Genomic DNA, 27,936 nt, shown 5'->3' with positions numbered 1-27,936 from the left:
AATTATGATCAAAATGGCTTTTGTATCAAGGCATCACTGAAAATTATTTTTGCCTAAAGAAGTAAAATGATTTTCCTTTTTGATCAAATTATTTGCTTCATCTCCCATTTATATAAATATGATCTGTAGACTGATTTATACACATTTGAAAAAGATAATCTTAAAATCACCTACTCAGCCTCAAATTATTTGGCTTCCATCTTGAAAGGCTTGGTGTTAGACATTTTATTTAGAATTGAATAAATATATTAACAAGTGAAATGTAATTCTGTTTTTTTTTTTTTTTTTAAATCTAGGCTTTCTTTCAAGGGAAGTTGAAAATTTCTGGGAATATGGGCATGGCTATGAAGCTACAGACTCTACAGCTCCAAGCAGACAAAGCTAAGCTTTGAGCTACTTTGACTTCGAGATGAAATGAAACTTGGAAAACAAGTTCCTTAATAACTAGGCTGGAACTAGATGTTCGAAGTAGCATGTTTTTCAAATATGTGTATTTCACTTTAGCTTTCTTGAAGCATTTGTTTAATTGAAATTGTGGCATTGCCTTCCATAAAACCATTACAAAATTGGTAAAATATTAACATTAAAGTATCCAATACTCTTTTAATAGTAAAGACCATATAGTATGTAACAGACTCTGATGCAAACCCATCTAAAATTACTTTTCAATGTGATCATTTGGTCCTATTTTTTTGTATAATTTTTTAACACTAAGAAGAGCAGTAGGAAAGAAAACGTGGTTTGTTGGCAAAAATGTCTCCACAGTTTCATTTTTATTCTTTTATGCTTGTTTTAGCCGATTAAGAAAAGCTCTTGTATTTCGGCTGGAATCAACTGAGCTATTTTAGGCAGGACCAAGTTCTTGACACCTCTAAATGGATTTTTCCCCTTTGGCAGATATATACATGTATTTGTATATATAGCCCCTTGCCATACCACAAATGGCTATGTACAGCCCATTTTTATTCCAAAGGGGATTTGTAATTGTCAGGAAAGTATTGAAGAAGTCCAAAGCTCCCACAGTTGAATATAATTAAGTATACTTTTCTTTGGATGTTACTATCTAAAACAATTTGTTGCTTCCTAAATTAGCTTGCACGGATTGGATTGAAAGTCAATTTGTTTGCATTAATGGAGCTAAATAAGACAGCACTAGTTGTAATTAATATTATTATAGTGCTTTTGTGCATATTTATAAAGATAAAGATAAATACTTTTTAAACACTTAATTGGTTTAATTATGATATACTTAGATAAGGAAACTGATGACTCTTTAATAAATTCCTTTATAATATGCTATTTTTTTAATCCATTCTGGTTGGAGGTAATGTATTCTGTTCTGCAACTTTCTTAGTAAATTTAAATCAAATCTTCTGTTTGCATCTGTGTTTTCTTTTTTGTGTCATATTCATTATAATAAACACTCAGAGGTAATATAACTTAGTCATATTAAGCACGAAAGCAACTCTTTGCACAATGAAAAGGGTTGTTTTGCATGTTGAAATAAAAATAATGTATGAATTGTAACTCCAATCTTGAACAAAACTTTAGGCTTTTAAAACAAAGTAATGAAGAGTCAGGATTAAAAAGTTTATCTAAAATCTTTCACACTTTAGATACCTCTGTATATTTAATAACACTGAACATTTATAGGCTACTCCTGTGACTGGTACGAGATCTATTTTTCTTCAAATGTTTTTATAGTATGGTGTAGTAGGTTTGGGAATAATATATGATTTAATGTAATATATTAAATAATATATACATGATTATGATTGAAAAACACTACGTTAGACAGGTGACCCCCAATCTTTTGGGCACCAGGGGCAGGTTCCACGGAGGGCAGTTTTTCCACAGACCGGGGGGGGGGAGGTTTTGCACACTGCCTAGATCCTGTGCATGTGCAGATGGGGCTTCGCTTTCATAGCCTGGTTCCTGGCAGGCCGCAAAGCGATGCTGGTCCATGGACCAGGGATTGGGAACACCAGGGTTGGACTATAACCTTATTTAACAGTAGTCAGCTGATAAGTCATCCTACGTGGAATCATGATTTTATGAAATTGTGAATCAAAATCATGGAAGACTTAAAAACTCTAAATATCACCTAAGAAGACGCTGAAGTACTTGCCCAAGACCAAAAGTGCTGGAGATCCCTTGCTGCCCGATACCTTCCATAACGGGAGGATCTAATGCTAACGTTAAAAATATTTAGTATATTTTCTCATTTTCCTTAAACTTTAAAGTTCATTAAATTGTTTTTTCAGACCAAAATCTAGAGCAAATTGGCCTATGATTTAAAAATGTATTAAAATGTGATCAGGATAATAATTTCTAATGTTTCTTATTAATCAGATTGCCACACTGCCACACACATTATACTATATTTCCTGAAACATGCTATAAATACAACATTTCTTTTTCTCTAAATTCCACCAATGATATTTAGTATATTTATTATGGTCACCATAATATAGCATCTCTAGGTGGCGCTAACTCACTTTTAGATAGTTTTATTAGCTAAAAAAAATAGTTATATGTGAAGATGTTCTTCCTTGAATAACTCAGAAATTTTGCCATTTTTAAGTTGCTTAATTTATGTTTTGTTTTTGATCATCGCTGATCCCAGTTATAAATAGTTCAACTCACATATCCTTTATTCCAAGTTGGCTTTCACTTAAGGTTTTGTCTAGCCTAGGACCCCCCAACCTCTGGACTATGGCCCACTACTGGTCTTTGAGCTGTTTGGAACCAGGAGAGCGCATGCACGCGCATCCCAACTTGTGCGAGCAATGGGCAAACTGCACACTGCATTTGCACAATCAGCCGGTGCATATGCCCGTCACTCGTTTAAAGAGCTGTGCATGAGCACTTGCCTGCCTCTTGCACAGAACCATCCTGTTCCCCCCCCCCCACAGTGATTCGCAAAGCTGGAAAGCTTGGGGAACTCTGGCCTAGCTGACATTGGAATGCCAGTTGTATTGTAGGATTATTTGCTTCACACACATTTTTAAAAATTGTATTCTAGTCTTTCCCTATCAAGGAATCCTCCAGACTTCAATTGCCAGAATTCTGACAATTGATCATAGACCACTTTGACTAAGGAATTCTGGAAGCTGAAACCAACACATCTGGAGGATGTCCAGGTTTATATGTACAAATTTGACAAATATTTTGGAGATGCATATAATATTTTTATATTTGCCAGATGCCCAGGCTCACTTTACTAATTCCTTTTTAACTGTTGATGTATTAATAACATATAGAGTGTTTTAAAGAAATCCATCATTTTAGACAACATGGGTTAATCACTATGAATTCATTTTTTAAGAATTATGCAAAGCAGTCAAATCATTTATATGCAAAGTCCAAAGTGGACCTTCAAAGCAGTGCTGAGCAAATTCAGGATTTGGGAATCCGATTTATATTAGCAATAATAAGCAGAAGCACATTCTTACGTATATAATTACATTAAAGGCTTAATGCCTTTTTTTGTTTGTTTTATTTTTTGTTGCTAATATAAAAAACTAGACTTACTGGCTGGAGCTTTGGGAAGGTGTAATTCCCAGCAAGGGTAAGAATACGGGTCCCTCATTGTTAAGTGAATCACTACAGTTATTAAGTTAGTAACACAGTTGTTAAATCCATCTGGTTTCCCCATTGAACTTTGTTTGGCACAAGATAATAATAAAGTTGGAAGGGACCTTGGAGGTCATCTAGCCCAATCCCCTGCTCAGGCAGGAAATCCTATACCATTTCAGACAAATGGCTGTCCATTCTTTTCTTAAAAACGTCTAGTGTTGGCGCATTCACCGCTTCTGGAGGCAGGTTGTTCTATAACTTGCAAAAAGATTGCAAAAAGTGATCACGTGACCCAGGATATGCAACCGTCATAAAAATAAGTCAGTTGCCAAGAGACTGAATGAAGATGTAATGCTGGGTATCCTACAGTGGTTGTAAGTGTAAGTCACTTCTTTCAGTACCTTTGTAACTTTGGTCATTAAATGCACTATTGGCTTTGCTTTCACCCATACTAAAATCATATAGTAAATATGCACCTCGAATATGCATCTCTAGCTTGGGGTACCCCTGCAAAAAAATATGTATCAATTAGAAAATGTCCTTTGCTCTTTGTAGTATTTATTTTAAGAGCTGGGTTGGATCTTTTATGACTCCCCAACCTGAATTCAGAAGGATCCTTCTGTTTCAGTTTTTCAAAGAAATACTTGGTAATTTTACATGCCAGTTGATCTTTATAAAGAAAGAGGAAATTGCCAGTTCTTGAAGAGAGAATGCTAATCTCCCTTTTCTATATCTATATTTGCCTGAACAACTCTGCCTGAGGGAAGATTGAAAAGATTTACAAACTGTTAATACTTTTTGGGTAAACTCTGGCTGCATTTTAGAATGCAATCCTCAATCCTGTCTTCATTGCTTAGAAATTACCTCCATCACAGCTCCAGCATCTACAGCAGTGGTTCTCAACTTTTTAATGCCGCGACCCCCAACCGGTCGTAAGTCGAGGACTACTCAACCGGATGTAAGTCGAGGACTACTCAACTGGTGCAGCACCATTTGCAAAATGGGACTTTTGGCGGGCTCAGCAGGGCAGAGACAGCCTGGACAATTCCTATTGGCTTTTGAAAGCCAATAGAATTAGACTCTATTCAAGAGAGTCTATTCTATTGGCTTTCAAAAGCCAATAGAATAAAAGGGAGTAGCACAGCTAAGGAAAAGGGGAAAAAAATGGCGGACTGCGTTGTTTGGCGACCCCCGTGAAATGGTCGTTCGACCCCAAATGGGGTCCCGACCCACAGGTTGAGAACCACTGATATACAGCAACAGGCCCCAATGACTAGAGAAAAGCTGCCAAAGGGAAAAGCTGCCAAAATGTTATCATTAACCCATCAGAGGCATTTATGTGCCTCTGCATGTGTGTTTCCATTTTTTTACAAATCGTAGTGCCCCATAAACCTTCCCATTGTGGAATGGAGTGGGTGAGATTGCAATACTTTGTGTATTTTGTTTTGTTTAGAGTAGAAAAGAGGTTTTTTTTTTAATCTCCCTTAAGAATCCATATTCGGGGATTTTAAATTGATAAAACAGCATTTTCGGCGCTCTTTCCATTAATCAACCAAAGAGAGTATAGATTGGCTTATGGCAGTGGTTCTCAACCTGTGGGTCGGGACCCCATTTGGGGTTGAACGACCATTTCACGGGGGTTGCCCAACAAGGCTGTCCGCCATTTTTTCCCCTTTTCTTTGGCCACACCCCTGGCACCTGGTGATGTATAAGTGGCTGGGGGTCACCACAACATGGGGAACTGTATTATGGGGTCGCGGCATTAGAAAGGTTGAGAACCACTGGCTTACGGGATCACAACAGGGTTCTGGATTTCAAAACTGACACTGAAGACAGGTTGCTTCCAAGCTGCTTTGGGGGCCAAATATAACTTAAAGTACTTATCATCATTAAAATCAATTAATGATTAGGACTGCTTAGCTGCCAAGGTAGTTAAAAGACTATAGTATGAGACTGCCTGCTTTTTTATTGAAGGGGAGTAGACACTGTTTCCTGGAGAAGGGACGGATCCTACAAGCTCCTAAATACTGTGTTGTAGAAGCAGTTCACTTTCCAGGGTGCTTCATATTCTGAACTACTAGCGATAAAAATGTGCCACAGGTTAATTTAGCATTGGCTGGAAGTCTTTTAATAATACCTTTTCTAATATTTTTGGCTGCCAGTGATTGCAAAGAAAAGTGAAACGGAATCCCAAAACTGGGTGGGCATTACCCCCCCCCCTAGGTTTTTTCCATTAATTTATGTAGTCTTCAAACATTTCTGTGGTTTGAGATAGTTTTACATACATTAAGCTTATTGGAAGATCTTGTTTGCACAATTGGTGTTATATTATGCCATGACTGTACAGTGATTTGTCACTGGATTTTGACAGTGGGGGATTGCAAGGGGTCCAGGAACCACATATTAATCTACTAATTTAAACTTTCAAAGTACAATAACAAAACACTTTTCAATATAAATCTGAAGTTAATGTCTAAAAATGTAGGACAAATGCAAGGGAGGAGGGCTGTACCTAGGAAATCCAATAACTGAGGATTATCTCTCCAATATTAATACAATTTGGCTTCATAAAATGTAGCATTTTCCCATCCTCTGCCCATTGATTCATTATCCTTATGGGGTGTAAAGATTTCATGAAAAGTAGTTAAATACTACACAATAGCAGATACCCGTGAGGCTACACATTGTATATTCTGCAAACAATCAGAAATAAAAATCTTAATAGCCTTTGAAACTATATATATAGTTCCAAAAACTGGGACATAACTTTATGGTGGTCCATAAGATGCCAAATAGGCAAGGCAATGTATATAATTCTGAGATTCTGAGAGTGATAAATAGCAGCTCTAGAAGCTTTCTAAGGTCTAAAACCAGAATTATACTAGGAGAAGCTGCAGTCATCATCACAGACTCTCCTTGAAGACTACCCAGAGTGTTCAGCTGGGGTAAAATACAAGAGGTTATCTACTGACATGACACTGCATTAGATACTGGTGTGTTTCAAGGGACTGTTATGTCTGTGGAGATTCTCAATCATCCAGGTCATGGCTGTTCTAGAGATGCTTTTCCAAAAACATTTTCCTTGAAAATGTTTCTCTTCTCATCCAAAACATCTGAAGAAACTTCTTGGAAGTTTTTTCTTCAAAGAAAAAAAAAACCCAGGAAAGTCCAGTTGCTTTTCAGAAAAGGACCTTTGGAACTGGCTATTATCTATCAATCCTTAGAAAGCTCAGAGCTGGGTGTCTTAGTGATCGCCTTTCCCAAGTACATTCTGTCTACCAGATTCAGATAAGAGGAGAGTTTTTGCTGAGAGTTTCACAGCTATTCAGAGTAGAACAGGAGCCCTTCTTAGTAGCTGCTCTTCTCTGTCATATGGCTTTCTGGATCTAAATTCAAGCTTAATTTTTCTAATTAAGCTACTGGAGGAATATCTTTGCCATTCCTGTTATTGACTGAGTGATGTTTTGTTACTCTGCACCGCATTCTGATTATGAACATTTCTTAGAACTTCTGGAATAGGGAGGTTTATAAACCTTGTAAATAATGAATGGGAACATACGAAATAACAATAAATGAGGTCATAATCTTGCACTTTATGTGGTGCACATTCCCTGCCAAAGAGAAAGGGAAGAACAAACAGAACTTAACATCAATTTTCCTTCTTCTCCCTTAGTTTTTAGGCCAAGCTTTTCCTTGTTGCCCATTGCAGCTTGGAGGGACTTGAACTGGCTCAACTGTTGAAGTAAAAGTACAGTGTGAGATCACAGGATCTGAAACCAATCCAGGAGCAGCTCAAACTTCTTGCATGGAAAAGCTCTTTCTCTCACACCATCAGGTCCTTGAGATTTTTATTGTTTATTTGTTTGATAGAGATCTTTAGCCATCTCAGCAAATAACTCTGGTGGCAGAGATTAATTGGCAGATCTGATTATCTCCCGTAATTCAAGCTACTCTTAAGGCTTCCTCAACTCTCTCCTCTTTTTTGTATGGTTCCCCAAATAAAGCAAAATTAAACTCAGATTCACCTTGTTATCCTTCCCTTATCTTTTCATCCCCCTAAGCCATTCTGCTCAAAACTTTTGGAAGTATGTGATTTCAGCTCCCATAATTCCCAGCTAGCATCATATCTGGAGTATACCAGGTAAAAAGCCTGACAAAATATTTTTTTGTGGTACCAGCCAGACATTTTTCCTGCCATTCTCAAATTTCAATTCAAAATAGAATTTTAAGGCAGCTTTATCAATCCATTGAAAAAAATCCAAAACCCATCATTGGATAGCATTCATATTATGACTAGCTTCAGTAGACAAAAAGGATGTGTAAACTTTCATGTTCCCTTTGTGCTAAAATAATGCCCTGAAATACTTCTCTCCCCCCTTTCTTTTCCATAAGTTGCTTTTGAAAGTAGCACAACAGTCACTTTGTCAATGGAGATTCTCAGTCATCCACATCATGGTTGTTCCAAAGGTGCTTTTTCAAAAGGCAACTGGACTTTGTTTTTCCTTGTTTTTCTTCCTTTCCAGTTGCCTTTTGAAAAAGCACCTTTGGGACAACACTCACTTTGAATGCCTGATAGGCAGAAATACGTTATAACAACATTTTTTTTTTGAAACTACCAGCAATGTACCCTGAAAAAAACCATAACATGAGAAATAAAGTGTACGTCATATTTGGGGAAGTGCTGGAAAAAAAGTCTAAAGATTAAGGTTTCATGTTTTGATGAAAAGTTTCCCACTCCACCAAACCCAGGACTTTTCTGAACCTTGAAATAAATGCATTTATTCTGCTTTATGAATTCTATGTTGCATGTATGATCCTGGATTCCAGCCTGTAGACATACAGAATAGAAAAGTGTGGAGTACATTCTCCATACTGAGTAGTTTTGCATAAAACAATCAATACATTTGATGCAAGCATTCATTTTGCTCTTTCCTTTTGGGAATCATGAAATTTCAATCCAGTGAAAGTAAACCAAAATCCAGAAATGGTGATGGAGATGAAATAATAGAAATTTAAACACAGCCAAATAAACATAGTGGATTTCAGAAAGAACGGTTGCAGAATCTCAGGCTAGTGCCTGAGATAAGAATTTGCATAATTCCTACAAGTATCTTGTCAGTCAATCCAAGGGCATTTAACTTGTTGACTTATTTTAAACCTGGTCTTAAAGGAAGTACCTATTTCACTCTTCCCCTGCACTTCATCTGGAACTGTTTGAAAGAACAGTAGTTGCCTCAGTTCCATGAAGAAATTGAGTTCTCCTTTGAAAAAAAAGAGGCGAATAAGGCGGCATGTACTTTGTTTATATCCCACATACCTGTGAAATATGTGAACCTGTCACTGAGGAGAATGTCAAGTGGAGTGGAAAACTGCAAGCAATGGGAAAAAAAAAAGATATCTTCCCATGTTTACATTCAAGAAGCATATGCCATGTACAAAGTAATTGGTGTCAGGGGGAATCAAGCTTGAGATTTAGAAATCAGAAAATATTCCAATGGTAATGCTAATAGGGAAAAAGCAGGGCTTTAAGAATTATTTTCTTCACTTTTTAGGCTGCCTGTTATACACTTTGCTTGTTATTCCCACAGCTTCTGCTGATAAAAATGACTGGGCGTAAGCAAGCCACTGAATTCATCTCACAGCTATGAATTTCTCTCATATTTTATCTCCCACATTCTGTTCATTTACATTTTCCCATATGGTGACTTTGGAAAATTCCTTCCTGCATAAAAAAGGACAGGAAATTCTCTTTGGAGGGAAGCTGCTCTCTTTCTCTCCCTCCCTCTCTCTCTCTCCCCCTTTCCTTTCTAGTTGTGCTGATCACATCTGGAAAGGCTCTGATTCAGGAAAAGGAGAAAGTGTTCGGCACTCGTCGAGTGTATAATTGCCATGGCATGAGCAATCGGAGCCTTTGGTGGGGGGGACCAGAGAGAATTTTTTTTTCCAGATACTTCCATCACTGTCCACAAAGTTGAGGTGAGTTTATTTCTGAAGTTTAATTTTGTAGTTGCCTGGTTGTTGTGGATGGTAAATGGCAGGGTCTCTTTGGAAAGTCATTCTGAACACTCAAATCTGCATAACCTGATAATGCCGAGCAAGTAATACAAGAAACAATAAGGGGCAAAGCAGAGGCCTGAAGGCACCGGAGTCATTGACTGTTTATTTTCTGTGCATGTCCAATTGTTTCTCCCACTCCCAGGAGATAACTTTCAAGCAATTCCTTGCATATCCAAGCACTCTAGAGACATCTTTCCTAGCTGCATTCATACAGAGATTCTGTTATTTGATTAGTGGAGGTTCTGTTTTAGATCCTGAAAAAAAAAACCTTCCCAAAAGTTGTACCTGTCCAATTAGTAACTTTATACTGTGCTTGGTCGAGTGTCATAGGATCTTAGCCAACCCTTGGTGAGGTCTTGGCCGAGGCTTGAAGTGAGGACAAGCTTTGAACAAGGCACTTTATATAAACCAGGTTTTTAAAAAGCATTTTTAAAAAGATTTTTTTTTTAATTGAAAAAGGAATTGGAATAACTTGCCTGCTTTTATTACCTTCTTTGTGAAACCTAGCAAATGTTTCTTTATCCCAAGCATGTCCCAGGGGTATCTGAGTTGCTGTTGCTTTAGAGGAGGGAAAAATTGATGCCAAAAGCATGAGGATCTTGCAGAGCCTGGAGGCATGCTCTTAAAGAAGTAGCTCTTATTTTGTTGTTTTAAAAATCTAGGTAACCTATCATTTCAGTATTGCATCCATTTGTATTTATGTGTGTGTATATGTATGTGTGTGTGTATTTAGAATGTACTTGTTCTGCATATAGGCTGTATATCTATGCACGTATAGGATATATGTGTATGTTTGTGTCTGCATGTGTGTATATATGCATATTTGGGAGACAGATCAAAGAAAAACACACTAGGCGCGCTTTAACATATGTAATATGTCAGAAATTTTATTGATAATGGAAGTCATTTAAGATATAATCATTGAAATTAGAGTATAGACAACAAATAGCTTGGACCAGTTTCTGAGTTAGAATTAAACCCTATGGAGGTCTCACTAATAAGCTTAAATATCAAAAGACTTGCATGGTTTGAGGCAATAATATTCTCTTTGAAATGGAATATTACACATTTATGAACTTTGGAGCTTGCTCATTTGCAAGCATGCTCTTGAGAACATTTTTTTTTTAACATTTATTTTTCTGCAACGAGGTGGTTTTTATCCTGTCTCCAGCCCCTCTGGGGAACTTCAGTTAACCTTAGCAACCTAACTTAGCAACCGGTGTTGAAGTAAGACTTTCTCCTGCATTCTGACTTCATCCAAGGGTGACCTCAAGGTGTGTACAATTTGTTAAGTTATGAAGTTATTACTTTGGAAGCAAGTCAGTGGATTGCAATGATTGAAAACAGGCAACTGGGGCAAGCTAGATATTAACGAAGGGCAGAGCAAATATCATGGTAGTTTAGTTTTTACCTATTCAAAGGAGTGGGAAGCCCTTCAACTCGGCAGATAGGAAAAGATCTAAGTCTGCTAAAGATTTTATCCATCGACTGGCTTTCGACGCAATACATTAAATGACTCATTTAGTTTTTGAAAAATTGTCACTCCTTTGGTTTATTCTTAGTGGTCATACTCTGAAAAATTGAACATTGGGAAAAACTGTCAAGTTAAAGAAGAGGTATGGTGGAAAATATCTCCAAAGAAATTACCCTCCAAATGGAGAGGAACCAAACAATTATTTTATTAATATAGCAGGGTGTTGGACCTTAAGTCTTGGGAATGAAAAATTTGCCCTATAAGATTGCTATAGATACGTATATAGGCAATGCATACTCAGTAAAAATGAGATGTATAATAATACTGTTATGTATAGGATAATCGATATAGATCAGGGATGGGCAACTATGACTACAGAGTCTATAGCACTTCTGTTTTCAACAATTCAATATTCTAAATAATTCAAAAGGCAAATGGCACCCATAAACAATAACAACTTCCACACTAGAAAAGAATAAAAAGGTTGCGGGTAAACACATCTGAAACTAAAGCAGTTGCCCTAGAGAGCAGCTATTCCAGTCACTTAGAATGAAATAAGTGAACAATGGGTTGTGAGTACAGTGGACATCATATTATGGGCATTCTGGTTACCACAGTGGTAACAACTCAGTGCTTGCCCACTTGGAAAATGGCTGCTAGGGTGTAACTAGAATGGCAAAATGGATGTGGGGCTTGGGGTTGGATTGACACTAGGGAGACCATGTTCAAGTCCATCCTCCTCCATCAAAACTCATTGGTGACTTTGGGCCAAATACTCTCCTGCTACCCCACCTCCCAGGAAAAATGAGAGCAGCTCCAAAGAGAAAGGCAGGAAATAAATATTTATTTATTATTAATTTATCAATTAATTAAATTTAAATAAAACCAGTAGTGAGTATTAAAAGCATACCAGGTAAGAAAGACTTGACAAATTTGGTTATGAACCACTATAGTTTTGTGCTGTAAGATTAAGAAAAAGTTCATCAGCAATTTTATTCTTTACATAAATATTAAGATAATAACGATCTGAAGTATTTTTTCTACTACAATACTTACTTTCAGAAGTAGGATTTTGGGGCTGATGGACATATTTGGAAAGTGTAGGTTATGTTGTGAACATTTATCATACAGTGGCTGCTATGTTGATCACACATTCTTTTTCCTGTTTTGAAAAGTGGAAGAGGTTAAGCTCTAAATTTGATTGGCAGAGTTTGTAGTCATCTTACAGAACACTTGACTGGTTATGCCTGAGGGTAGATAAGATTTACCCACTTGTTTTTCCATTTTTTTGTGTTAAAATGTTTTGCCATTATAGAAGACTGCGCCTATTTATGAAAAATAGCTAGCAGCAATCCCCAATACACTGTAATGTTTCCTTGATTTCAGTGGAAATGTACCTGAACTTCCTATCCCTGTTTCCGGTGCTGTGGCTATTGGTACTTAACTCCAGCAGGATTCAAGGCCAGAAAAACAAAAACAGCAACGAGTTCCCAGAAAATTTTCCTGAGCTACTCAATCATCAAGATACTTCCTTGGCTCCAGATTGTCCTAAAAAATGCACCTGCACCTCAGAAGGAATTGTGGATTGTGGTGGATTTTCACTGAAGGAATTTCCCATGGATGTCCCAGAAATGACAAGCCACCTTTCCTTACAGGTATGGGAACACTAAACAAGGACTGAAAACTCTTTGATGAGGCAAATCTCCAAGTCACCTATAATATTTGTTCATTGCAAAGCTTATAACTGAGTTTTCAAAATTGATTAGTGGGAAAGAGGTAAAGTTAGTCTTTGTTTAGTGACCACAAATGGGTCATTCATGACTACATTAGAGATAGTCCTTGTTTAGTGACCATAATTGGGACCGGCAATTCAGTCGCTAAGGGAAATCATGACTATGCTTATGATCGTACTTCAGCTTTTGTTTGCTTTATCTTCCGAAGGTCGTAAATGCAAGAATTGATTGCAAAGTTACTTTTCCATCACTGTCATAACTGGGAATGGTTGCTAAACGAGGCAGTTGCTAAAGAGGACTAGCTGTAATTAAAGTCTATTTAACCTGGGAAAGTGCACTTTGATCTAAGATACTTGTTGCTTTTGTATCATTTGCACAAAAAGTGCAAGGATGGAAGAGCACTTGCCCAATCCTGAGGAAAATTTCAGAGTTAGGAAAGTGCAAATTGGTGCTAAATTTCACCCACACCTGCTCCAAATAATTATTTTTTTTTTGCCTTCTTATCCAAAGTGCTACAGATCGATAGGAATAATAACAGCAACAACATAATGAATAGCTATTCCTAAGCTTTTGAGTGGATTCAGAGGAATTCTTTCAGTCCTGGCCCTATTTTAATAGGCCTATTGCAGACACAACCAAAACTGAACAGATGTCCTTGACTTACAGCCACAATGAACCCTAAATTTCCCTGGAAGTTTTGCCCCATTTTGTGACCCCTTTTTGCCATAATTGTTAAGAAAATCACTGCAGTTGTTAAGTGAACCATATGGTCATGAAGTTAATCTGACTTCTCCCATTTATTGACTTTGCTTGTTGGAAGTTGGCTAGGAAGGTTACAGATGGTGATCACACGACCCCAGGACAGTGCAATTGTCATAAATATGGTATAATCCCAGTTGCCAAGCATCCAAATTTTGATCATGTAACTATGGGGATGCTGCAACGGTTGTAAGTGTGAAAACTGGTCATGTCACTTTCTTCAGTTCCATTGTAACGTTGAACAGTCACTAAACGAATTGTTGTAATTCGAAAACTATAATGCTGTATGAGCACATTCAAGAATGGTCTCCTTGCCACTCAGGCGAGCCTGTTGTTTCAAAGGAAAACTTCTCCAATGAAGTTAACTAGGGATCAAATGCTTTCAGCTAATATCTTTTATTTTTAATGCATCTTTTCTTTTAGAACAACCAGATAGAAAAAATCATTCCAGAACAGCTTGCACGTCTCCCTTGGCTAGAAACATTGAATTTACAAAACAACAGACTCACATCCAAAGGTAAGGTGGAAAATCCAAAATAGCTTAAAAGTAAATATAATAGCCAGCAAAGACAATATTACAGAAAAGACTGGCCATATGTCATATCCTAGCCTTGTTTTTTTTCCTGGCAAATGGATGCACTTCCTAAATCTGAAGGACTTATTTGTGTATCAGAAAAAAAGGAAGTGGGGGATAAAAAACAACAACGCCACTCTTGGCACAAAATTAGCAAAAGAATCATTTCTGTATAGATGCAAAACTGGAAGAAAATACGCTTTAAATAAAAAATATCTCATCAGCATTATGAAGATAGTATCTAACATTCTCAGTCTATTGCTCCAATGTACCTATTTGTGAGGCAGAAAACTTCACAAATTCCTCTCAGGGACTTTGATCTTTAATCTAGATTGCCTTTAAATGGATGATAATCCTCTGTTCCTATTTTGTAATACGCCAGCACCAGCAGTAACCAATATTATAACACAAAAAAAATATTTTAGGAGGTAAAATTGCACTGGTTACAATCAGTGAGATACTAATTGTCAAAATACTGTATCCATATTTTTTTAAGGGCTTCCAGAGAATACATTTGACCAGCTGGAGAATCTGAATTACCTGTACCTTGCAAATAACCAGGTTAGCAAATGTTTCAAGAGTTGCTCTTTCTCCCAACTTGATGTCCTCCACTATGCAGCCCGGTGATTCCCATATTCCCCAGCCAGAATAAAAGGAAGTAAACTGGAATATAATCCTTTGGCAGGTACAACTTTGTGGCTTTGAAGTTTGAAGAATTAAGAGAAGCTACGACAGTAGTTAGATTAGAGCTAGGCAACAAGGGCAACATAACATGAAAATTATCTATATGAAGAGATTTATCAGTAAAAAAAAATGTAAGTTCCTTTCCCTATAGGAACCATACCAGTTGCGGATTTTTCTTCAAATAATTCTCTAAATTCATGAGGCTACAATAATTTCTCCTATTAAAGTCTTGACTTTTCTTTAAATTTACCATATGTGACATTGAGATGAAATTTATATTACCTTTCAGAGGAAAAGTCATTGTATTTAATATCGTTTCTCCTGTATTTGAGGATCTTCATGAATATGTTATATATATAAAAGCAATTAGAACATTAGAACATTAGAAAATGGTTAGATCAAGTTAGATCAAGTATTGAAATCTTAGGTGTGGAAATTATGGATTCAAATAATCATCCAACAATTGTTGTAGTTTTGGAAAAAAAAATTGTGTTGCCAGGTTCCTTGACCACAAAATATTCCCTTAATTTGATAGCATTACATTGATAGAATTGATAGAAATAATCAACAGGGCCGTTTAGGCATTTAAGTCCAACTCCTTCCTGAGTGCAAGAATCTGATTTAAAGCATTTCCAGCAGAGGGCTGTTCAGCCTCTGCTCAAAGAATCCAGTTAAAAAGGAGCCTCAAGTCTCTCTGGGGAATTTCAGGAGAGGGGAGAAAACTGCTGCCTTATTTGAAATGTCCAGGAAATGAAGTTACATAAACTCTGGTATTTGAATCATATGATTTGAGCTTAGATCAGCATACAGCGAGCGTATCTCCATCAAAGTTCCTCTATGAGAAAAAAAATATCTAATTACAAAACAAGCATCATATTGAAACCTCAGGACCTATTATATTCTGTTTATAATATTCTATAATTTTCTATCTTTAGCACTAAGTTCTTGATTAATAAATATATATACATTAAATATTTTTTTTCCCTCACGAGCTAATTTCCTGCCAGTCTCTGCATGGGCCAAACCTCCCTATTCTAGCCCAATGCTTTATTTTATTTATTAATGTTATTTAATTGGTTTATGTACTGGCCTGGTCAAAACATAACTCAGTGATAAGTAAAGGAAACATTCTTAATTTTGGAGTTCAGTTATGAAAGTCTGCATAACTCTTTGGGAACCCTACTGCTCCACAGTATTTGCTGGTAGGTGATAATTAAGAATTTGGATAGCTATCATCATATAAAGAAAAAGTTCAGCAACTCAGTTTCTTTTTCAAACAATGTGCAGTGTTATTGTTGAGTTGCTATACCAAACTGCTTATCTAGTAACATCGTGTCCTTTCCTTCATTTACAACAATTTTCCATGTAACACTTTTGGCAGTGAAGAGGGCTTCATCAAAGCAAAATCCAAGCCAGGCTATGACTAATGTTCCAGAACTTTTGTGTCCAATTTTTTTTCTATGAGATAGAGTAGCTATCATTGGTCTTTCCTGGTGCTGCTGGTGCTGCCAAAAAAACCCCCATATCCAAATAATAAAAGCAAGCCTGTTGAAAAGAGAATTTGATGAAATGTCAGAGAAACACCGAAAAAAATATTGCTTTACATATTCAGGATTAAGAGACTGAAATTTATTTTCAGGCTTTACCTGAAATTCATCTCCAGCAGAGCAACAGGGATAGGCTGGAGTTATTGCCCTCCCCAGTGAATCATTACATGCCTAGCCTTGATTATAAAACTACAGAAAAGGCTTTAGGATAATGTGCATTTAGGTGTGACAGTAAAATAAAAAACATTTAGATTAAATTTAATGTAGCATTGATGAATAAGGATATTTGCAAGTTGTACTTTTCAACATTTTCATGAATAACTTGGATCTTAATGTAGAAAGAATCTCTCAGTCTATATGAGTCAAGATTGTAGAGATCCCCTTCATATTGCCTTTTCTTACAGTCTTCTAGGTTTTTTTCTCCTCTTAGCTCTTCTTAAAGGACGTATTTCAATAGCAAGAGCCGTGGTGGTGCAGTGGTTAGAATGCAGTATTGCAGGCTAATTCTGCTGACTGCCGATTGCCAGCAGTTCGGCAGTTCAAACCTCACCAGCTCACGGTTGACTCAGCCTTCCATCTTTCTGACATCAGTAAAATGGGGGCAATCAGATTATTGGGGGCAAAATGCTGGCTCTGTTTAACTGCTTAGAGAGGGCTGTAAAGCACTATGAAGCGGTGTGTAAGTGCTATTGCTATTGTCTATTTTTTTAAAAAAAAATATTAAGACCAGAACTGGACATCATATACAAAGTGGAATCTCCCTCTGACTTTTGAGTCTTGGACTGAAATGTCTAAATGATCTTGAGCTGGTCTCACTGGCCTCTTCAGGGGATGGGATTCTATGACTGAAGTGGAGCCAGCATCAAAATGGGTGAAATGCTCCCAGAATAGAATTCTAGCTTGCTTGGCCCTTACTGGGCTGTCCTCTTCCCATTTCCTAATTTTATTTCCACCAATTATCACATGCCTTCAATGTGCGATGATTATTGAATGCATTTTGAAGTCAATTGAATAATATTTCCCTATGAAATGTTACTGTATGTAAATACTTATCAACTTAAAATCAATCAGTCAACCCTTGGAAATCTTGCAACAAAACCATATTAGAAGAACACTTTTCTTTTCTTTTTTAAAAGAGATCTTGGCAAGCAAAATAATACTAGAAGGCCGTTCTGTATATGCTTTGTATTTCTTTTATTATTTTTGTACCCCCCCATACACAATGTTCAGTGCATAACTGGCCCAAAATAAATGTTAAATAGTCATCATAGTTTCTCTATTACATCCATACAGAGTTACAACAGAGTCAGAAGCACTTAGGTAGTTCTCAAAGAGAACCTTCTGCAAAAAATAAATAAATTATGGCCTATTTATGTTAGGGATTGTGGAATTAATGTTTAGGAGAATTTGTTCCCAAGCTCTTGGTTTTCTTGGGACTTGCCTAAGAAAGAAGATTCAACTATTTATGGAAGAAGGACCCATAAACTGTGCAAAATATATTTGTTCTCTCAATCTGTCCTTCCTATATATGCATTGAGCCCAATAAGCATGGCTTTCCAAGTGAAAGCTTAACTGCATTCCACACTGATATTTATTAGTATTAGAGAGGAAGGTAGAAATCCTTGATTCTGATATAAATGAAGCAGCTTTATAATACCTTTCCTCACTGGAACAAATAGCCGTTTAATATTCTGAAGGAAACGCAAGGATGAACGTGTGTTTGAAGCCTTTGTATCTCTGACAATGATTTCCTTCTCTGGCCTTGTCTCTCTTTTTCCAGCTCACAATGGCTCCAAAGTTCCTTCCACCGACTTTGATCAGTGTGGATTTTGCCGCCAATAATCTCACCAAAATTTATGATCTCACCTTTGGACAAAAACCAAACCTGAGGTAAAAAAAAATGAGGTTTTGAGAAAAAAAAGTGGAGGTTTAATCATCAGCAACAGCAGCAGCAGAAGCAGCATGTAAAGTCGTACAATCATTGTTTGTAAGAATATATTTTTTTTTCAGGAGAAAGAGATCCAAACAAACATATATAACATGTTAGCACTTATAAATAAATATATAAAATATAATAAATTAGAAGGACTGACATCTTGTAAGATGTCCCGCAAGAAGACCGAAATCTTGCAAAATTTAATTATATCTGCTTTCATAATTATTTGTTTGTTTGGCTTAAATGTTTCTATGGTTTCTACATCACAGGTCCAGGAAAGGTATAGCTTTTACAAATTACAAAATGCTTGTAATTGAACAGAATTCAAAAATTCAGCCCTCCTTCTCTCCCCATCTCTAAACGTAGGGAATTCTCTTGCCCAAGTTAAATTCCCCTATCTCAGCATTGCTTACATTCACTGGCTGCCTTCTGTGGCCTGTGATTGAACCATGGTTTTCTAGGGATCTGTCACTGAGCTTATCCTTTGCAACAAACTGTCCCAAATTATGCAGTCTTTCACAATCAAACATCTGCATTACCACATATTTCACTGGGAAGGATGAGACTGATTGTTTTACTATTCAGAAAATTCCAAAATAATTTTGAGTCAAGAAAAAAATTGTTATTTAATCCCTACGGTAACATTTGATTCCCATGCATTTGACCCATCCACTTTTTTGTTTTAAGTGGATTGCAAGGCTCATAATAACTTAGACGATACCCTGTTGAAAACAACATAGACAAATAATTCTCTAATATATTGCTGAGATTAATTTAAGATTGCAGGGGTTTTCAAGAGAAATATTTCTTTAATTGTGATGGGTCTATCCTAATTGTCTGTACTATTGGCCTCTGTCTGACTTTCCTCCATGAGATAAAGGCTCATGGGTAAAAATAGATATTATGAATTTGGAGGGTGCCCTTGACGGAGTAAGAGGAAAGTGCTATTTCAACCACAATAGAGTTAAGGATAACATTAGGCTGTCTTCTTGCTCCTGGCTGGAGGTGCAATGAAAGTAGTGTCATGGGAAACCAGGGAGGAAAAAGGTTACCTGTACATGTTGGTCCCAGGGCTAGGATAAGTAAAGAGACGCCCTTAGTTTAGAGTTATAAAAATTAAAACAAAAAGCAACTGACTTGATTCGACAGCAAGTTTTTTATGAAGAAATATTGGAATACTTTAGCTTTAATCAGGTAAATGGAAGCATGATAGAGTTGTATTGAATTATATCTGGTGGGAAGAGTGTGGATAGTTGCTAACTTGAGGAGTAGTTGATATAAGAGAGATGTTATTTTCAGAAAACAATCAAGCAGCATAGGCTTGATTTCCAGCCTTGTTTCTGTCTATCTCTGTCTCCTTCTGTCTCCTCTTCCCCTACCACCATCTGTTTTCTTCTGATAGGTCAGTCTATCTTCACAACAATAAGCTTGATGATGCCGGACTACCAGAAAACATGTTCAATGGTTCTGACAACGTGGAAATCTTGATCATGTCCAGCAACTTCTTAAAATATGTTCCGAAGAATCTACCAAGAGCATTATATAAGCTACATCTTAAGGTAGAATATCAGTTCCATTACATGTCAGAACCTCAGTCTTTATAAAGCTTATTCTTTTGAATTATTGAATACATTGACTGCTTAGTTATTATATTTATGGACCATATTGTTTGCTAAAGAATTTATCAAACAACTACAAAAGGAAACCACCTGATAGTGTCTTTAAAAAGCAGTGCCAGCCAAATTATACCAGCACAATGCCAAACAAATCTCAGGAGGTGAGTAGACTTTGATCTCCTTCCTGCAGATACCCCTGGGAATGATATTCTACAGTAGAACAGAAAAAAATCTGGCAGGAAATTCTAGAGATTGTCTTCTTATATTCATTGAAGGCTTTTTCTCTGGCCTCTTCCTGTCACGGCAACCACCTTAGAACATCCCTCTTATAGTCCAAGGACTGAAGATTCAGTGAAGAGACTCATAGCCTGCTCCCTTTGTCTCTGGACAGAATAACAAATTGGAGAAGATTCCTGTAGGAGCTTTCAATCAGCTGTCAGAACTTCGAGAGCTATATTTGCAGAATAATAAATTAACCAATAAGGGGATGGACAATGAAACCTTCTGGTGAGTTTGTTAGTCTTTAATGGATGCACATTTAGTGGATAATAGTAGCTGGGTTACTTTGCATGGTTCCAAACTACCATGGGACTCTTCTTCTAAGCATATTCAACTGTTAAAGGGTTAGGGATCCATATTTATTTTCTTTTATTGTAAGACATAATTGACTATTTTTGACTCCTTTTTTGTGTCATTCTTTGATTAAGATACTAAACTGGAAACTGGAGTTGGTTTAGCCTTTGACAAGCTTGGATAAATGTTTATCTAGTTCTCCAGGAGATTAAAATGGCAGCTCACAACAAGGGGCTTCTTCAAGTGTCTGCAAGGTGTAGTCAGAAAAGCTGTCAGCCATAATGGTGTGAATGAATCTCCACCCAGGAATTTTGAGCACATTGTCATGGCTGCCAGATTGTCTTTTTTTGACCACTCCCTGTTCGTGCTGCTTTAAAGGGGCAATAATTAGGTGTGGATTTTTGAACTGGGGTTTATTCATCATGAACTGTATAGATAGCAACAGTTTTTCTGTACATATGGAAAAAAAAAGGTCTGGCAGAGTTGCAGGTATAGTTATCCTAATTGCTTCAGTGAAGAGGAACAGAAGCAAAACTTATTTATTTTCCCTCTGCTAACACTTTGTGTTTTGCTACTTAAATACTTAAAAGGAATTCCTTTTTTTTCCCCCAAGGAAACTCTCAAGCCTTGAGTACCTGGATTTGTCTAGCAATAACCTTTCCCAGATTCCACCCGGTTTGCCTCGAAACATTGTTCTTCTCCACTTGGAGAAGAATGCAATAAGATCAATTGGTAATGATGTCTTGACCCAAATCAAGAACCTGGAATATCTTCTGCTTCATAATAACAAACTGAAGGCCCGAGAGATCCATCCACTGGCTTTTCATGGCCTGAAGAAATTGCACACTGTTCATTTGTATAACAACCTACTGGAAAAAATCCCTAGTGGGCTGCCCAGACGAGTAAAAACTCTTATGATTCTCTACAATCAGATTTCAGAAATTGGCAGGGAAGATTTTGCTACCACTTATTTCATGGAGGAACTAAACCTGAGTTACAATAAGATCACTAGCTCACAGATTCATCGGGAGTCTTTCCGTAAACTGAAACTACTGAAGTCCTTGGATTTTTCTGGCAATAAACTCCGCACCATGCCTTATGGTTTCCCCAAGAATCTGCAAAGCCTCAAGTTAAAAATGAATTTGATCAGTTCCATTCCCAAAGGCACACTCTCTGGAATGTCAAAGCTACAGGAGCTGTATCTGAGTGCCAACAAATTGAAAAACAATTTAATTCACAGCGGATCATGGAGAGATCTCGCCAGTCTTAAGGTACAAACAAACAAAGGTCTAGATCTAGAGATGCATATAAATGATATCAAAAATAGTATATAACTCTTTCATATAGGCAGATCTGTGAGAGAAAAATTAAGCTGCATGTTCTGAGAAAATCACAGCTAGAATAGATATAAAATGAAAGAATGATGCAAACCACACAATATGAAAAAAAGTAAATATTATGCTAGTTTACCATAGAATCTGAAGCTCTGTAGAGGGGTAAAAGGGGGAGGAGGGAATAAAAAACCAACAGGTATATTGAGATGGGTGGAATATTAAGGAATCAAAGACATTTCTATCTCTAACCATGGAATTAGCATGCCCTGCTATGCATTTCTAAAGTCCTTGTGATACCAGTAGTGGCTTTGACTCACTACTGATTTGGAAAAAATACAGCAGGTTTTAACTGCAACACACTTGTTTAATGCCCTGGGGGTCATCACCTTTTGCAACCTTCTGACAGTCAATGAGGAAGCTAGTTTCACTTAACAACTGTGTTATTAACTTAAGAGCTGCAGTGATTCGCTTAACAACTGTATCAAGAAAGGTTGTAAAATGGGACAAAATTCACTTAAGAACTGTCTTGCTTAGCAACAGAAACTTTGGGCTCAATTGTGGTCATAAATCAAGGACTACTTGCAATCTCTTAGAAACTATATACTGGGCTGACTTGAAGAAAATTCTCTGTGTGTGTGAGAGAGAGAGAGAGGGAGGGGGAGAGGGAAGAGCTAAACATTGTATGACACCCATTATCCCCAATCTCTTTTTTTATTTTCCCTTCTAAAACCTTTTTTTTTCTCTTCTGAGGAAAACATAGGTAAGGGAGAGATAATTTTTAAATATCTGAACATATCATTCGTGCTAAGTTTTGAAATTGGGGCAGCTTAAGAGCTTAAGAGCCACAAGTTGTTCAAACCTGGATGCATATACTATTGAGATACATAGCCTGATGGTCACACCCAGATTCAGCTCATTTCCATAACTGTGTTTCAATGTATACATGAAAGAATTGGGACTCCTCTTGCTAATATGTTAGGTGACGGGGATGAAAGAAATAACACTACAGAACAGACAAGTGAATTTGTGCAATATCAAAAGTGGTGGTGTGTCTGTGTGACTATGAAGGAGAAGGATAAGAAATACAGTGATTATTTGCTGGGAAGAGATGAGAGCTTTCACTCTGCTATTGGGCACTAATGGTTGCAGTATTGTGGATATCTCACTGGTGTGTAAACCTAGCACCTACAAAATACAGATCTGAATGAATGACAGGATGTGGGATTTATAGCAATTTACTCTTTTCAAAGCATCAGAATGACTTCCGTTAATTATTTAAATTATTCTCTTGTGGATCCTGTTCCAGATACTGGACATGGCTGCCAATCATCTGACTTCTATTCCATCTGGTTTACCAGAAACTCTCGAGTATCTGTATCTCCAGAGCAACAAGATCAGCACTGTGCCAGAGGATGCCTTTGATTCTACCCCCAATATAAAGGGAATTTATCTCAGGTTTGTAGCCAGGAAAAAGACTCTCAGAAAAATATTAATGATTTCACAAATGTAAAAGATACCTTTTCCTTTATGTATGAACTCTATACTGTACTTCAAGCATGTGCGCTAATTGTTCATGGACAAGAAATTGTGCATTTGTTGTGCTTATGAATCCTTGTCAGATACAGTACAGGTAGTCCTCAACGTACAACAGTTCATTTAGTGACCATTTGAAGTTATGATGTCACTGAAAAAAAGTGAAAGTTTTTCACACCATTGCAGCATCCCCTTGGTCACATGATAAAAATTCAGACGCTTGGCAACTGACTCATATTTTTGACGGTTGCAGTGTCCCGGGATCATGTGATCACCTTTTTAAATTTTCGGACAAGCAAAGCCAATGAGAAAGCCTGATTCACTTAACAACTGTGTTACTAACTTAACAACCGCAGTGATTCACTTAACAATTCTGTCAAAAAAGGTCGTAAAATGGGGCAAAATTCACATAACATATGTTTCATTTAGCAGTAGAAATTTTGGGCCCAAGTAGAGGGCTACCTTTCTACCTTTGTGCATACAGAAATCTCTTGAAATTGTAAGAAGAAAGGTAGAATGGCTGGAGATGAAACCCCAAAACTGAAATCTGAGCATAAAATGGAGAGAAACAGACTAACCTCCTTTGTCCTTATAAAAAGCCATTTTCGTGGTATCCTCCTCTTAGTATACAATTTATAGGACAAGGAGGGACATTGTCATAAAGTATTGGGAGGTAATTCTACTCATTTTTTTTTCCTTTCAATTTCAAGGTTTAACAAGATTGCATTCAGTGCTGTGAAAGAGAGCACTTTCCAAAGACTAAAGCATCTGCAAGTGCTGGACATTGAAGGAAATTTTGAATTCAGTGACCCTTTGAAAAATGAGGATCACTCAGAGGAGGAAATGGAGGAAGAGGACTAATGGGAAGTGGCGTTTACGGGAAAACAAATCTTTGCTGACCCAAGTGTATCTACATGGTAGAAGATTAAGTTAAATGCTTTTCTAAGGACACACATAAATGATCTCATTTACTCAACCCACGCAGCTGTGACAAAAACAAAGCTCTTTATGGCCCCACCCCATGAATGGCTAAGTTAGCAAATAAACATATAGTTCACAAGCCTACATCATTATAATTGGTGACATCACAGATGAACAAGTGATAAGGATAGTGTATCACAGGGGTCTTCAAACCTGGCCCTTTTATGACTTGTGGACTTCAACTCCCAGAATTCCTCAGCCAGACAAGCTGGCTGAGGAATTCTGGGAGTTGAAGTCCACAAATCATAAAAGGGCCAAGTTTGAAGACCCCTGGTGTATAGCATCCATTATAGCTTTCAAGTACCTGATACCACAGATTGATTCTTCACTGACCGAAGATAAAGGTGTGTGTTTTTTTTCATCTGAATAATTACCTGTATATTGGAATGGAAGATGTCTTAGCATGGGGATTTTCCTTTAAAATCAGCAAACAATGAAGTGAAAATGGCTGTAACAGAGAACGACTCTCACCCCACCCTCTCTTCAGCCTTGCACAACATATATTCTCCTCCATTCTTACAGCAAAAATAATTCCTCATCTTTTTGAAAAATCTGGTGACATCACCATCTCATTGGCTGAAAAGCTGAAGGAAGTTAGCAAGATGAGTTGTGACACACACACCCCACGATGAAAAATGCTACCTCTCTCTAAAGGCCTATGAAAGTGAAAAAAGAGAACATTTTTTCAAAATCACACCGATGACTAAACTGCAGAAACCAACAGAAACCAGTGGGCTTCCCTATACTGCTAAATTAAAATACTGTATCACTTTCCCATCTGCCACCTTAGATAAGCCAATAGAAACTGCAGTTCAGTTTCATCTGAAGAGCCACGTTGACCATTGCTTTAGCTGCAAAATGGTTAAATATAAGAGTTACTTGGGCTATCTGCATTTCAAAGTATTATTCACTCTGAGTCACTGGGTAGATCTGGCTTATTTGCACGGTCAGCTTTCAAGTGTCTGATTCCTGTCTGCAACCTGAAACTCTTGTTTGGCAGATTGTATTTTGAATGATAGCCACTGATAGTATGGATTATGATGAAAGTGAAATAAACTATTTCCTCCCTACAGATTTATAGCATTGCTGAAGCAACAAATCATTAATAAAGTGCTATAAGTCACTAGTGAGTAAATAGCCAAATAAATTCTAGGGTGGGATAAATTGTAATGATTACATAAGTAACATTTTGATTTCATATTCACCAGGAACTAATTCAGCAAAATGGAATGTCTCTTTGGACTGTCTCTTTGGACTGTCCATTTCGCCTTGATGGTCCGTAAAGATACAGAGCACTTAACAGGAAATGCAGCAAATCTTATGAAAGTATTCAGTCTTTCTAATCCTTTGCCAAGCTCAGCCAAGACAGTCTGCTAATATCAGAGCAGTGGATGACCTTCCTCTAGTCTTATTACTTGTACTACTTTTTTTTTAAAGTGTTTCTTGGGGTCATTGTGATGTTGTGAGAATTTACAAAAGCTGGCTTTTGTTTACTTAAAAAAACACCTCTCACCATTTTTACTTGTTAATACAGGGTAGACTCTTTAAGTTAAGGCCCCAATCCATGGTCAATGCATTTCGTCGAACAGCTATACTCATCCATGTAAGATGGGAGACCATCTCCTGTAGCTTCATTGTAAATCCAATGTGAGGCATCTCAGCCATTAAGCGGAATCCAAGTCAACACAGCCACATTGGACACCTGCTCAGTATGTATATATTTGGATTTTAAAAAAGAAATTCTATTATGGCTGGATCCCATTGTTTTTAATTTATCCCCATTCCCAAAGCCAGAAATGCAACACCATCTGAAGATTTAAAATACCAACTTATTCTGTTTTGTGAAAATTAAAATATATGTTTGCCTTGGAGTGATTTGTCAAATTTATTTTGTATGTGCATGTGAGGTTCTTTGCTAAGGACATACGAATTTGATATTCATCTAGTATTAGATGTAACTTGATTTACCAAATTTGAACAGTATTTGTATGAGAGTTTGGGCCAGACATGGCTATTTATCACTATTTTTCTAGAAGCTTGCCCTCATATTCAAGAAGTAGCTAACAGAAGCTTTAAGGACATGACACTGCTAGATATGTTGTTTTATTGCAAGCAAAGAATCCATATATGTGTGGAGAATTGGCTTGCTGCAAACCCAATAGCCCCAACTTTTATGACTTTTTTCCCAATTGTTTCCTGTTAGTTGATTGTTAACTGCTTTCCCCCCAGCCATATGATTACTGTGGATCTGACCAGTGTTCTACAAAGGCTTTCTCTGCTCTGAATCCTCATCTTGCCATCTTCAGCCCTTATAAGTCCCATTAGTCAAAAATATGCATTCAATTTTCTCTGCAGGTAATAAAAGCATATGAAAAGTTCCATAATTTCTTCTGGTTTTTGAGTTGTGGTGGATCTATCATAGTTTTAAAGAGAGATGAGAAAAAGTGAATATGTGGATCAACAGAATGTTTGTGCTTTCCAAAGGATACAGTATTATAACGTGTCTATTTTTTTCTAGGCTTGCAAATAGAAATCCCCTCATTCTGTTTATCATATAAAAAGTTAGATATGTCCATGTAACATAAGTCATGGTTCCTTATTCTAAACCTAATTGCATTTCTTAATTTCTTTTCCTTGGAATTACAAAATCTCAGGAAGAAGACCAACTGGGGAGCAGTTGCTTTGTACTATCCATAGAAAATGTTGAGATTTTCAAATGTGAGTTCATGCTGCAAAACTGTAGCAATTAGAATAACCACTTACTCTTAACCACAAAGAAAAAGAAATGTAATGTCTTCATTAAGAAGAAGGCCCATATTTTTCTAAATTTTTCGCCAGCCGCTCCGGAGTGGCTTGCCATTTCAGAATCCTGCTTTCTGCACTCACAGTATTAAGCCTAATATAGTTCTTTAAAATAGGGTAGGAAACTTGGTCTAAAATCTTAACTTACTATGGGAGGAAATATATTATGTTTAAGTCCTTCTCTTCCCTTACTATAAAGCAGGCCTCCTGATCATTCTATCAGCCATGTTTTGTCAATTCTGTTGGATCGTTCTTTCCTACCCACTGACTCACTGGAGCCATCTAAAAATAGTTCTCTGGCTAACCCAGTTTTGGCAGTTTCCTTTTATTTATATATCAAAGTTCTTAACCACCTATTTCCCTCATTGAGGGAAAGTTCATGCTGTAAAACACTTGAAGTTCCTATATATAGTTCCATAGAGGTTTTTTAAAAATAGCTTTTATTAAGTTCCTCTCATTTGTAAACAACTTTTAACTATGCACTCCCCTTATTAGGGGAATATCTCTGCTTTTGCTGAGGCCTAGCAAAGAACTTGGCAGAAGTGGAGCAGTTGCAATCCAGTTTCTAACTGTAAATCAGTAGGGAAAACACCTGATAAATATCTATGCCAACCAAACTTGCCAAGAAACCTTGAGACTTACATCCTGCCCATATTCTCCAAACAATTGCATTATTGCACAATACAAATCCAGCTGTTATTCCACCAAGGACAAGAACTGGGAGAGAAAGTTTTAGACAGATTTTACAAAAGTA

At 37.0% G+C, this 27,936-nt stretch overlaps 2 protein-coding genes across 3 annotated transcripts in view; both read left to right on the top strand.

Annotated features, from left to right (window-relative positions):
- The window catches only part of SCP2 (sterol carrier protein 2), a 29,115-nt gene extending 27,741 nt beyond the window's left edge, over positions 1-1,374 (top strand). For both annotated transcript variants that reach the window (XM_039319754.1, XM_039319755.1), the window contains one exon: positions 297-1,374. In XM_039319754.1, coding sequence (XP_039175688.1) covers positions 297-392 — 96 coding nt within the window. In that variant the 3' untranslated portion in view covers positions 393-1,374. The remainder of the gene's footprint in view (positions 1-296) is intronic.
- Positions 1,375-9,388: 8,014 nt separating this feature from the next.
- PODN (podocan) lies at positions 9,389-26,759 on the top strand. Its single transcript, XM_039319967.1, has 10 exons — positions 9,389-9,555; positions 12,497-12,765; positions 14,026-14,119; positions 14,673-14,737; positions 18,188-18,297; positions 19,746-19,902; positions 20,351-20,466; positions 21,146-21,803; positions 23,173-23,321; positions 24,110-26,759. The coding sequence occupies exons 2-10, from the start codon at positions 12,502-12,504 to the stop codon at positions 24,258-24,260; spliced, it is 1,764 nt and encodes a 587-aa protein (XP_039175901.1). The 5' UTR covers positions 9,389-9,555; positions 12,497-12,501; the 3' UTR covers positions 24,261-26,759.
- Positions 26,760-27,936: the final 1,177 nt, after the last annotated feature.

The sequence above is a fragment of the Crotalus tigris genome, unplaced genomic scaffold (genome assembly GCF_016545835.1).
Source record: "Crotalus tigris isolate CLP2741 ecotype Arizona unplaced genomic scaffold, ASM1654583v1 scf7180000023617.9722795, whole genome shotgun sequence".
NCBI classification, from domain to species: domain Eukaryota; kingdom Metazoa; phylum Chordata; class Lepidosauria; order Squamata; family Viperidae; genus Crotalus; species Crotalus tigris.
Note: the sequence above shows the minus strand (reverse complement) of the source record. Positions and strands in the feature narration are given on the sequence as shown.